The sequence below is a fragment of the Balaenoptera ricei genome, chromosome 10, assembly GCF_028023285.1.
Source record: "Balaenoptera ricei isolate mBalRic1 chromosome 10, mBalRic1.hap2, whole genome shotgun sequence".
Classification (NCBI taxonomy): Eukaryota; Metazoa; Chordata; class Mammalia; order Artiodactyla; family Balaenopteridae; genus Balaenoptera; species Balaenoptera ricei.
In genome coordinates, this window is record NC_082648.1 from 40,188,445 (window position 1) to 40,201,708 (window position 13,264).

At 34.6% G+C, this 13,264-nt stretch overlaps 1 protein-coding gene across 1 annotated transcript in view; it reads right to left on the minus strand.

Moving 5' to 3' along the window:
- Positions 1-13,264, minus strand: part of RPAP3 (RNA polymerase II associated protein 3) — a 41,368-nt gene that overhangs the window by 1,706 nt on the left and 26,398 nt on the right. Inside the window, exons 10-16 of the mRNA XM_059934564.1 lie at positions 12,400-12,521; positions 11,002-11,072; positions 10,784-10,885; positions 6,224-6,462; positions 2,576-2,762; positions 1,718-1,815; positions 1,148-1,248 (exon numbers count right to left, since the gene is read on the minus strand). Of these exons, the coding sequence (XP_059790547.1) occupies positions 1,148-1,248; positions 1,718-1,815; positions 2,576-2,762; positions 6,224-6,462; positions 10,784-10,885; positions 11,002-11,072; positions 12,400-12,521 (920 nt within the window). The remainder of the gene's footprint in view (positions 1-1,147; positions 1,249-1,717; positions 1,816-2,575; positions 2,763-6,223; positions 6,463-10,783; positions 10,886-11,001; positions 11,073-12,399; positions 12,522-13,264) is intronic.

The following is a 13,264-nucleotide window of genomic DNA, read 5'->3' on the forward strand; positions in this document are numbered from 1 at the left end:
TCAATGTCACTGCTACAAACATAAAGAAGAAACAGAAAAGGAGCCCAAAGTATGTTTAGTCCAGAAAGTATCTGAAAATCATAGTTTTTGCTATTTTTAAAACTAAAAAACTGGTATTCCTGCATTCTAATGATTTTTCTCTTTTTCCTAAAACTACAGTATAGCCTTAAAACTCCAAGTACAATTGATCCTTGAAAAACACGGGTTTGAACTGCACAGATCCACTTAAAGGCGGATATTTTTCAAAAGTAAATACTACAGTACTACATGATCCACGGTTGGCTGAATCTGTGAATGAGGAACCTCAGATACTGTGGACCGACTATAAAATTGTACGTGGATTTTCAACTGTGTGGAGGGTTGGTGCCCCTAACTCCCATGTTGTTCAAGGGTCAACTGTAATTGAAGCTTCTCCATAGTTTGATTTTACTTAAATTAGGGTTCCCCAAAACTTACACTTTATGCCAAAGACTGAGATGTAGAAATAAATAAGGAATCTAACTCTTCAGGCTCATCACCTGCCTCTTTTTACCCTCTAACTCTACAATCCAGCCATACTGCACTCCTTTTAATTTTCTGAGCTCAACTGGCTCTCTCCTGCCTCAAAACCTCTGCACATTCCCACCTCCTTCATCTGACTCCTGCACTTTTTTGAGAATTCAGCTTAAATCAAACAAACTCAAGGAAATTAGCTCAAAAAATGGGTGAGACCTCCCATGCACCCACGCCCAGTTGCAAGCTCCTGTGGCAGAAACCCTGCACGAGTTCCATCATGCCAGGAGCTCAACCATTACGCTATCACTGCGTTTTCAAGTAGAAGAGCCCAGAACACCTTGGTTTAACTCCTGGGTCTGGCTTCCTAGCTATGGAACCTTGGTCAAGGTCCTTACCTGTGTATGCTTCAGTTTCCTCCTTTGTAAAACCAAAATGATAATCATACCTACACCTCACAAAGTTCTTGTCAGAATCAAAAAATTTAACTTTACTTAATTTAATAGTCATTCAATTTAATTAGCTTAATTGTAATTAATTTAATTGTATGTACCTTGTACATAATTGACATTCAATAAATATTTGCTATCATTTGTTGAATAAAGGAACACACAAGAATAAAGAGATATGAAAAAGCTTTCTTCACAGAACTCACTTTTCTTCTCAGGTTCTGACATAAACATCACTGCCATATCAAACCTTCTTAGTTCAGAAAGTCTTTGTAAGATTTCAAAGATGAGTGATGGCTTTTCTTTCCTGAAATAACCCAAATAAAAAAACAAATGATCAATGAAAAGCAGCTCATTCAGTCTGCTTACTAAAATAATATTTCTAATTATATATAAATAAGGTCTTCATGTATCATTTTTCCCTGCATACTGTCTATATTTTAAGTGCCCAAATGAAGAATTTTATCAAGTCAACTGAAAAAATTGTAATATTCTTAAATGTGAGGCATAGCACAGATGTTATTAATCTGCTATAATATTTGTCACTTCCATACTCTACCTTTCTCTAAAAAAAATTTTAAGTCCTTTTTCCTCCTAATCATTTCCTTCTTCATTGTTTGTACTTGTCATCTCTTTACAACTTCTGCAACAGCTAAATTTACAAGAGAGCTAATTTTGCTATATAAAAGGTAATATGACACCAAAAAGAATGAATTTCCCAAATCACTAGAAACAGCTGAGCATTACAACATGAAAGCATAACTAAACTTACTTACTCAATGTAAAAGTCATGCAGAATTTTAATGATATGGTTGAATACATCTGGATCTAGATTTTTCTGAAACAGCTTGGGATACAAGGATGGTTCAATTTGCTTGGGAAAAATAAGGTGTTAGAAAATTAAATTATGGCAACATTCCCAATCACAAATTATTTATATAATAATTGCTTAGTTCAACATAGTAAAAAATAACTATTATGCATTAGTATTCAATGAATATATAATAATGGAGTCACACTGAAATGTAACTATGATAGAAGAATGAAAGTTAGAGGAACTATAAAATAATCACTCTGTTCAAGACAGAGAAAAATCTCATGGAGAGATGTGTACTACCCAACAGAAACAGGAAATGAAAGAGAGCTCTCAAGGAGCAATAAAAAGAATTAGAGAGTTTAAAAAATAAAACTACTTGAAAAAGACAATGCTAAAAATCCATTATTTGGTAAATTTCATATGAGTTAATTCTTTTCCTTGAGCAAATAAAAGCTCATTTTCAGGAGACTGACGGCCTAAATATTGCAAGCATTGTTTGGCACACAGAAAGCACTCAATGTATTTCAGCTTCTTTCCTCATCTTGAAGGATGAAGAGTTAAGTTTAAGTCATGATGTATGAAACTAGATTAAGTTACTTTAGAAAACAAAATTTAACACAACCTTTTTCAGAGGTTCACTGGTTGCAAATATTTAAAATGGTCTGACCAGGCTGATATATTTGTATCAGGAAAGGGATAAGAGCATTTTCTACAATCATATTATAAGCAAATATAGCACTATTATTATATAGTGACCAAAGAAGTTCTTTGACCTCTAACTTACAGGAGAACTACCAGCTTCCTCCCTCTTTCTTACCTTCAAATATTGATACAACGTATCTGGAGAATTTTTCAGTTGTCTGAAATCAGATTCAAGCTGAAATGAGTTTGCAGGAACTGGAGGAAGAGCAGTCCTGATAAACTGAGCAGGTGTTTTGTCTACCTCTATAGAAATCTTCTCACTCAAAGACTGACATACATTCTTTTTCAAATTGACTTCAGGTCTGAAATATTTCAGAGGCATCAAACAATTAGAAAAGAACCACAGGGCTTCCCTGGTGGCGCAGTAGTTAAGAATCCGCCTGCCAGTGCAGGGGACACGGGTTTGATCCCTGGCCTGGGAAGATTCCCACATGCCGCAGAGCAACTAAGCCCATGCGCCACAATTACTGAGCCTGCGCTCTAGAGCCCGCGAGCCACAACTACTGAGCCCACGTGCCACAACTACTGGAGCCCGCACGCCTAGAGCCCGTGCTCTGTAACAAGAGAAACCACCGCAATGATAAGCCCATGCACTGCAACAAAGAGTAGCCCCCGCTCACCACAACTAGAGAAAGCCCGCAAGCAGCAATGAAGACCCAAGGCAGCCAAAAATAAATAAATAATAATAATAAAAAAGAAAAACAAAGAGAAGAACCACAAATAGTCAAAGCTTATATAAGGAAACATCAACAGAGATTTTTAAATTTCTACTTTATTCATACTGTATTTCTATTTATATTCTGCCAGTAGTAAATTCTTTCAGCTGATAATATATGTATACTTTTGGCAAGACAGATTATACTTGTGCAAATTTTCAGATGCTGGTTACGTAATGATTATTCTCATTAGCTGGGCTAATAGCCTGGCCACCTTTTGACAAAACATTTCTATACACTGCATTATTATATCACATATACTCACAAGTCAACCTTTCACTCTGAATTATGTGAATTACCACAGTTTCAAGAAAGATTCCAAGAAGGAAGAAATGCTTCCTCCTTTAAAAAAAAAAAAAACAAACCTGCCTACTTAGTTTTCCCACAATCTATACTATCACTCTAAACAGAACTACTAAAGTTCAACGTTTAAAACAAAAAAACCTTTTAATAGGATTGTTCAGTAGCAATGCAAAAATATATGAATAAAATTTCAACACCCTAAAGTAAACTACTAATCTATGTCTTTTATATTCTCATCATTAAGAAAATGCATGACTTTTTAAAAAATTCTGAACAAAATTTAAAGAGCCCATGAATATCTTAAATAGTAATGGCTAGAATAATGATAATGCCTAAATTCTACATTGTTTATGAAGCTTCCCTATAAAAAATTAAAAATTCTTCCTGAATTACAAAGTGAAACATCTACTGAAGTTCTAGAAAAGAAAATGCACAAAATCAATTTGTTCAAGATACTTTCACCACTGTTTGCAGATGACATGATGCTATACATAGAAAATCCTAAAAATGCTACCAGAAATCTACTAGAGCTCATCAATTAATTCAGTAAAGTTGCAGGATACAAAATTAATACACAGAAATCTCTTGCATTCCTATATACTAACAACGAGAGATCTGAGAGTGAAATTAAGGAAACACTCCCATTTACCATTGCATCAAAAAGAATAAAATACCTAGGAATAAACCTACCTAAGGAGACAAAAGACCTCTACTGTGAAAACTATAAGATGCTGATGAAAGAAATCAGAGATGACACCGATGGAAGGATATACCATGTTCTTGGATTGGAAAAATCAATACTGTCAAAATGGCTATACTACCCAAGGCAATCTACAGATTCAATGCAATCCCTATCAAATGACCAATGGCATTTTTCACAGAACTAGAGCAAAAAAATTTTTAATTTATATAGAAACACAAAAGACCCTGAACAGCCAAAGCAATCTTGAGAAAGAAAAACAGAGCTGGAATCAGACTCCCTGACTTCAGACTATACTACAAAGCTAGAGTAATCAAAACAGTACAGTACTGGCACAAAAACAGAAATACAGATCAATAAAATAGGCTAGAAAGCCCAGAAATAAACTCACACACCTATGGTCAATTATCTACAACAAAGGAGGCAAGGCTATACAATGGAGAAAAGACAGTCTCTTCAATAAATGGTACTGGGAAAACTGGACAGCTACATGTAGGAGAATAAAATTAGAACATTCTCGAACACCATACACAAACATAAACTCAAAATGGATCAAAGAACTAAATGTAAGGCTGTACACTATAAAACTCTTAGAGGAAAACACAGGCAGAACACTCTTTGACATAAACTGCAGTAATATCTTTTCTGATCCACCTCCTAGAATAATGAAAATAAAAACAAAAATAAACAAATGGGACCTAATTAAACTTAAAAGTTTCTGCACAGCAAAGGAAACCATCAACAAAACGAAAAGAACCCACAGAATGGGAGAAAATATTTGCAACCGAAGCAAATGACAAGGGATTAATCTGTAAAATATACAAACAACTCATGCAGCTCTATGTCTAAAAAACAAACAACCCAATCAAAATGGGCAGAAGATCTAAACAGACATTTCTCCAAAGATGACATACAGATGGCCAAAATGCACATGAAAAGATGGTCAACATCACTAATTATGAGAGAAATGCAAATCAAAACTACAGTGAGATATCACCTCACACCAGTCAGAATGGCCATCATCAAAAAATCTACAAATAATAAATACTGGAGAGGGTGTGGAGAAAGGGGAACCCTCCTACACTGGTGCTGGGAATGTAAATTGGTACAACTGCTATGGAGAACAGTATGGAGGTTCCTTAAAAAACTTAAAACAGAACTACCATATGATCCAGCAATCCCATTCCTGGGCATATATCTGGAGAAAACGATAATCTGAAAGGATACATGCACCCCAATGTTCACTGCAGCACTATTTACAACACCCAAGACATGGAAGCAACCTAAATGTCCATCAAAAGAGGAATGGATAAATAAGATGTGGTACATACACACAATGGAATATTACTAAGCCATAAAAAAGAATGAAATAATGCTATTTACAGCAACATGGATGGACCCAGAGATTATCATACTAAGTGAAGTAAGTCAAAGACAAATATCATATGATACCACTCATATGTGGAATCTAATTTTTTTTAAAAATATATAAATGAACTTATTTATAAAACAGAAACAGACTTACAGATATTGAAAACAAACATCGTTACCAGAGGGGAAACATGGGGGGGAGGGATAAATCAGGAGCTTGAGATGAACATACACAAACTACTATATATAAGATAAATAAGCAACAAGGACCTACTGTATAGCACAGGGAACTCTACTCAATATTCTGTGATAATCTATATTGAGAAAGAATCTAAAAAAGAATGAATATATGTATATGTGTAACTGAATCACTTTGCTATATACCTGAAACTAACACAACACTGTAAATCAACTATACTCTGATAAAATTAAAATATTTTTTTAAAAAAACATACTTTCTCTTATTTCTAAAGTCCTCAGTGTGGTAAAGGAATAGTGATCATTCCTTCAGCAAAACCTCTCTTACAGTTAAAAGAAAAACTACAATGTAAAGTCGGATAGTTCAAAAAACTATGGGGATGAGTACAAACCAGAAGTCTCACCAGCAATATCAGTTTTCTAGTGGGATTATTACCATTCTAGATGACTATCAAATGAAAGTATTTCTACTCACTGCTGAGCTGAATTATCACTGATTTCTTCTATTTTCAATACTTTTGCTTTTGGGATATCGCTTGTGGGCAAAAGGTCATCTTGGCTTGAGTTCTTCTTACTTGTGCCAGTGGTTGCTGTTACCTTTGCTGGATGGATAGGATTAGGCTCTGGAGCAGCAGCAGTAGTAGTGCTATCTGGCACATCAACAGTCTGAATCAAATTACCAGCTTCTTCAATAATAAGCTTCTTGAGTGGTTTCTAAAACAATTAAAATCAATTCTTTACATCAACATACAAAGGTTTCCTATTTTAGGAACACAAATTAAAAGGTTAAAGTGTTTTTACAGCCAATATCCCAGTTGTAAGTAAATTCAATTTGGAGTCATACTGCCAGACTACTACCATATGTAGGTCTAAATGGGGGAAAGAAGATGCATATATAAATCATTACAAGGCAATGGAATATGCACTATAAAAGGTACAGGTACAAAGTGCTAAAAGAACAGAGAAAGGAAGATAAAAATTGACATCGGGGGGCTTCACAGAAAAAGTACCCAGGAATGCAGTGTTGAAGGGTATGGCATGGCCAGTGGAAAGGTGAGAAGTCCAGTAGGGCTGGTGTAAGGGGAGGAGAGGTAGAGACAAAGCCTGAAAGGCTGCTTAAAGACAGCTTATAAAGGGACTTGTGTGCCATATCAAGGAGTTTGAAGTTTATCCTAGAGGCAACAAAGCCAAGAAAAAATATGACCAAGTGACATCAGTATTGTGGGCTGAAGGCAAGTAGAACAAGGCCAGGCAATAACCTGCATTCTGTATGAAAGAAAAGATCCCGCATGCCGCAACGAAGATCCTACAACTACGATCTGATGCAGCCAAATAAGTAAATAAATAAGTATTTTAAAAAACAAAAACAAAAACCTAACTGCATCCTCTAACTGCTGGATAAAACCAGCCCAGAATTAAAGATTTGCCAAATAATTTACACAAAGTTGGTAAGTACCTGACCACAATAATGGTTTTTAATTTATTAAAATAAATAGCATTCACTATTTATTTCAATCATAACAGGTGGCAAATATTTTCAATTTCTTCCTAAGTTTACATGTAATACTCTTTACTTTTTAATAAAAGACGTTCTTCAATATACTCATTTTCATTCCAACTGTACAGTTGAATTTTAAATCAAAAAGCTGTAAATATAAAAACTTTTGACATATATACTAAACTCTGTTAAAACCAGGCATTCCATTAGCATAACTAAAAAAAGACCTAATGGTAACAACTGATTGTTACTAGATGAATGCACATAAATAAAAAAGCTATTAAAAGTCTGTTAACAGAATCCTGTTAGCGGTTCTATCTTTAAGGATAATCATGTTAATCTAAGGCCTTTGCTTTGCTGATAACTATCAACATCAATAGTTTTCTATCAAGATATTGACCACGAATGGATATGTGTTAGTGTTAAAAAATAGTGTTAAAGAACAGGCTATAAAAAATAGACTATAACTACTGAATTGTATCAATACAGTTCCATTTAAAACCAAATCCTTTCATTGACAACAGAGGTGCAAACATGATCCTAGTTAATAAATTTCCTAACAGATGATCTCTTTCAGGGTAGACCAGTGGCTACTGAGAGCTGCTCAATGCTACTGATGGCTGGGAGGGATGAGGGGATGACAGTATGCTGGTAACAGGAGTGAAACACAAAAGATATCACTACAGTTGAAAGATGTAAGAAAATATGAAAGAATCAATTCATCTCTTTTTAAATTAAGACTTAGAAGCATAACATTTTATTTCACTCTATATTATACCATTTCAAGAAAAAGAAAAAAGAAATAAGAATAAACAGAGGGCTTCCATGGTGGTGCAGTGGTTAAGAATCCGCCTGCCAATGCAGGGGACATGGGTTTGAGCCCTGGTCCAGGAAGATCTCACATGCCGCGGAACAACTAAGCCCATGCACCACAACTACTGAGCCTGTGCTCTAGAGTCCACGAGCCACAACTACTGAGCCCACAAGCCGCAACTACTGGCAACTACGTGCCTAGAGCCGGTGCTCCACAACAAGAGAAGCCACGGCAATGAGGCACCCGCGCACCGCAACGAAGAGTAGCCCCTGCTTGCCACAACTAGAGAAAGCCTGTGTGCAGCAACGAAGACCCAACACAGACATAAATAAATAAATAAATAAAATTATTAAAAAAAAAAAAAAAACAAGAATAAACAGAAAAGGAGAAAGAGACGAAGCACCACGCAGAAAGGTGAAATTCTGATACGGGAAACCAGGAAAATGAAAAAAATACAATATTTTAGTGGACACCAAGAGATCAGGACAAACTCTCATTTACTACTATCCTACCTAGGAACCCCAGGCCCAGCTGACCTACATTACTGCTCTCCTACAGTCTCTCTAGAGAATATATATTAACAGTACTCCCCGCTGCAAGCCCTCAAGCACAGGACACTCCAACCGAGCCTCTCGCTTGAATAAAGTAACCCCAGGACTCTTTTTTCTCCACCTCCTGGGCCTTCCTTTCTTTCCTGACCACTTTCCTCAGTGTCCAGGTGGCCTCACACATATATGACTGAAAAGGAAATTAACATTTGTTTTACGTGAAACTGCCTTAGCATTATTGGACATTATTTCCTTTGATCTCAACTAACCTGTGAGTTATTCTCAACTTAAGTAGAAAAAGTAAGAATCACATAGAGTTCACATTCGCCTAAAATTTTAAAGCTTATGAAATGGGGCTCAAATCAACTCAAAAGCATCATACCAAACTGCACCTACTATTTTCTAAATAATGCCCACTTTTTAAAATGGAGACCTATTACAAAAATAAATAGCAATTTTTTCCCCTTCCCACTAGGATAATGATTTTGTTTCTGTTGGATCAGTTACAAAATGGTTTACCCCAGATCTCTCAATTCATGAAGGTGTTCTGTTTTGAGATCCAGCCACAAAAGATTCAAATTTATGTTGCATTTTCACAACTATTAACATAAACTGATATTTAAACTGAGGGAGAAGAGAACCCAACAGATTTATAAAAGCTGTTTAGGGTATACTGGCAATGGGACATTCTTCCATATACAGATATCTGATTTACCACATGGTAATGTCTTTATAATTATGGATAGCAAAAGTCTGACAAAGGCTTTGTTTTTAACTTTTGAGACAAAGTTTTACAAAGAAATAAAAGTTTAAATCACATTGGATTAAACATTTAATCACCTTTATTGTTAAGAATAGAATAATAGCAAGTGAATATGATGTATGAAAATGTATGAAAGCAACTAAGATTTATGCCTGGCACAGGAAACAATTATTATCTCAGAAAATTCAAGAATAAAGTCAAAATAAGAACCCAAGAAAAATATTAAACAAAGAATTCCTCTATCTGTTACTAACTTGAACTATGAACTTGGCAAAACACAAACTTTCTTTGCCACACCTTCTTCCTTTGTAAAAGGAGGATAAAAATATCTGCTCTGACAGATATTTATTTATATATATATATATATATATATATATATAAACAAAACAAACCACTGAATTTTACCAGCTACTCTTTCTGTTCCAGTATTGCAGGAAAAATCTGGCTTTGTTGGACTTAATGAAAAACAGTATGGTATACCAAAAACAATGTGCAGTGTATATTCTTAAGAATAATTCTGCCTATACAGGCATACCTTGGAGATATTGCAGGTTCAGTTACAGACCACCACAATAATGTGAATATTGCAATAAAGCAAGTCACATAAATCTTTTGGTTTCTCAATGCATATAAAAGTTATGTTTACACTATACTGTACTCTTTTAAGTGTGTAATATAGCATTATCTCTTAAAAAAAGTACATACCTTAATTAAAAATACTTTATTGCAAAAAAAAATGCTAACGATCATCTGAGCCTTCAGCAAATCTTTTTGCAATAGTAACAAAGATCACTGATCACAGATCACCATAACAAATATGATAGTAATGAAAAAGTTTGAAATATTGCAAAAATTACCAAAATGTGACACAAAGACATGAAGTAAGAAAATGTTATTGGAAAAATGGCGCTGATAGACTTGCTCAGCACAGGGTTGCCACAAACCTTCAATCTGTAAAAAATGCAGTATCTGCAAAGTGCAATAAAATAAGGTATGCCTGTACTAGATTTTTGCCAAAGTGCTAACTTTAGATCAAACCCCACAGAAGATGCAAGACTACTGTAATAAAATCCCAATCTCAAATAAGAATAGTAATAGAAATAAAAATATTTAATTACAAAATGTAAAACTGCTCCAAATTCCTTTAAAGCCAGAAAATATGTAGAAATATTTAGTGTTAAACTAAAAGTCACTTTAAAAAGTTACCCCAGAACTTTAAACAGCTCAATTTTCCCCAATTTGACTATGTCAATATTCCTAAGAAGTATTTTTTAAAGATTCTAAAAATGGCTCTAGGAAGAGATTTCAACATTTCTTTTAAGAGTCTACTAATTCAACATTTGTTTTCAGCTCTTATTAATAGAACACTGATATTTAAATAGCAAGGGAAAAAATTAAAGGGCTTTACTTACAGTTGATCCAAGATGAGGTGGATTATCAATGGGTTTTATCTCGTTTTGCCTTTGAGTAGAATCAAGAAAGACATCATCCCAGTGTCCTTTCTCAATTAATTCCTTGAAAATAAATTTGTAATCATGACTATCAAAATATTCTCAAGTTAATCACGCAACAAATAAATGTGTTTATGCTTCAGAAAATAAGACCATATTTTGGTGGAAAGAATGCATACCTTTTTAATTTTGGAAAGTTCAGTCACTGCCTGCTTATTTCCAGGTTCCAGAAGTAAAACAGTTTCAAAATCTAAAATGAATTTTTAAGAAATATAATAAATTAGTGAAAATACTTTATGGAGTTCAAGAAATGATATATTTAGTTAGTAACCCCATATGTATCTCAAGAAGTTTTACTCAGGATGCTAGGAAACTGGTGGGCAATAATAAGAACTAACATTTACCAACTGCTATTCTAGTTGCTTTATATGAATTCTCATGTAACCATGACCACAACTCCACTTTACAGTGAAACAACTGAGGCCTTGATCTAGAGGTCATCTAACTTACCGAAACTCACACTGTTAACAAATGACAGGGTAATCACAAACGTAAGACAGAATCTAAGAGAATCCCAGATAATGGACTATTATTCATCCTTAAAAAGGAATCAAAGTCTGCTATATGCCACAACATGGATGAGCCTTAGAGACATGCTAAGTGAAATAAGCCAGACACGAAAGGACAACTACTGTATGATTCTACTCACATGAGGTACAGGAACAGTCAAATTCAGAGACAGAAAGTAGAATGTTGATTACCAGGGGCTGGAGCAAGGGGGAATGGAGAGTTATTGTCAAATGGGTAGAATGTTCAGAATGGAATAATGAAAAGTTCTGGAGATGTGTAATGGTGATGGTTGCACAACAATGTGAATGTACTCAATGCCACGGAACTGTACACTTAAAAATGGTTAAAACAGTAAATTTTATGTTATGTCTATTTTACCATAATAAAAAAATGCATGGGCTACAGCTGAAGCCAGACTTAAACTGCCAGATTTAAATGAACATTCAAAACACAAAGGCTGAAAATCAATTATATAAGTATTGATGTGTCAAGAAGTTAGAAAACCAGCAAATTAAGCCAAAAGATAGATGAAGGAAGGAAATAAAAAGCAGAAATATGTAAAACAGAAAACACACAAGAGAAGTAAGTTGGTTCTTCAAAATGACTAACAGAATAAATACTTAAAAGATCATGAAAAAATAAGAATAACTAGTAACAAGAAAAAAAGTGGGGGCATCACTACAGTCTCATATTATCCTCTACCTCCTGGCTGCTGACTCCCTTTTCATTCCTGCCTTTTTCTTGCTTTTTTCCTTCTCACCTATAATTCGAATTTTTCATTAATTTTGGTCAGATTGTACTGTATGCTATTAAAAGATAAACAGGTCCACTATGGAAGCTGAATTCCTTCAAATCTACAAACCTATTCATGATCTAAACTGTGAAAGAAAATGTACTTCTCTAAGTTCTGTATCTTTGGACCATGGGAAGGCTATGCAAATCTCTGCTTCTATAACAGGAGTGTCAACAGGAAGAGTGAGGGCCAGGTGTTATAAAAATAGTCTTACCTTGTTTGGCCTCATTGAGCTTTCCCAAAAATGTTCTTGCAGTTCCCCTTCTGGCAAAAGCTTTAGAATATGAGCCATCTAATAAAATAGCTTGTGTGCAGTCTTTTTCAGCCTCTTCATACCTATTAAACATGATAAAATGACCAAGTAGAAAAATGTAGCTTACAGAAAACTTCATATAAACTGAGTTTCTAATATAAAAATATACATATAATTTCAATTACCAGCTCCCAAATCTGTGTTTGAGGGAAAAGACTAGTTTTTAAATTTTTTATTCTCACCAAACTTTGGAACCATCTAGTGAGGAGAGAGAAGGTATCAGATTAAGGGAAAGTCAGGAATGAGTCTGCTGGAAGGATGAAATTAATGACGATAAAATATGAGTAGAGCAGACAAAAGAACACCACTGCTGGCAGTGTACCTCCCCTACAACTCTCAGTATGTACAGGTACTATATTAAAAATTATAACTGGCATTAAATCTCCAAACTTCATTAATATTTACCCACAGTACACATCACCTAAGGAAAACAACACACACAAAACTTAGGATTCATTATATACGTGAAAGCATATCATCTAATGCTTTTCATATATTCTACTTTTCATAAATTCTACTCAGTCACGCAACCAGCAATTAATTCAGTCTGAGTACTGCTTAATGACAACAAAAAGCTAAGAAAAGCTAAAGAAAACAAACAACAGAAAAAACGTAAGACCCTCATATATATTAAAATGACATTAATGAATTATTGTGAATTTATTTGGCATAATAATGGTATTGTGGTTATGTACGAAACATCCTTTAGGGATGAAATATAATGTCTCTGATTTGCTTTACAATAATTCAGGGCGGAAAAAAGCTG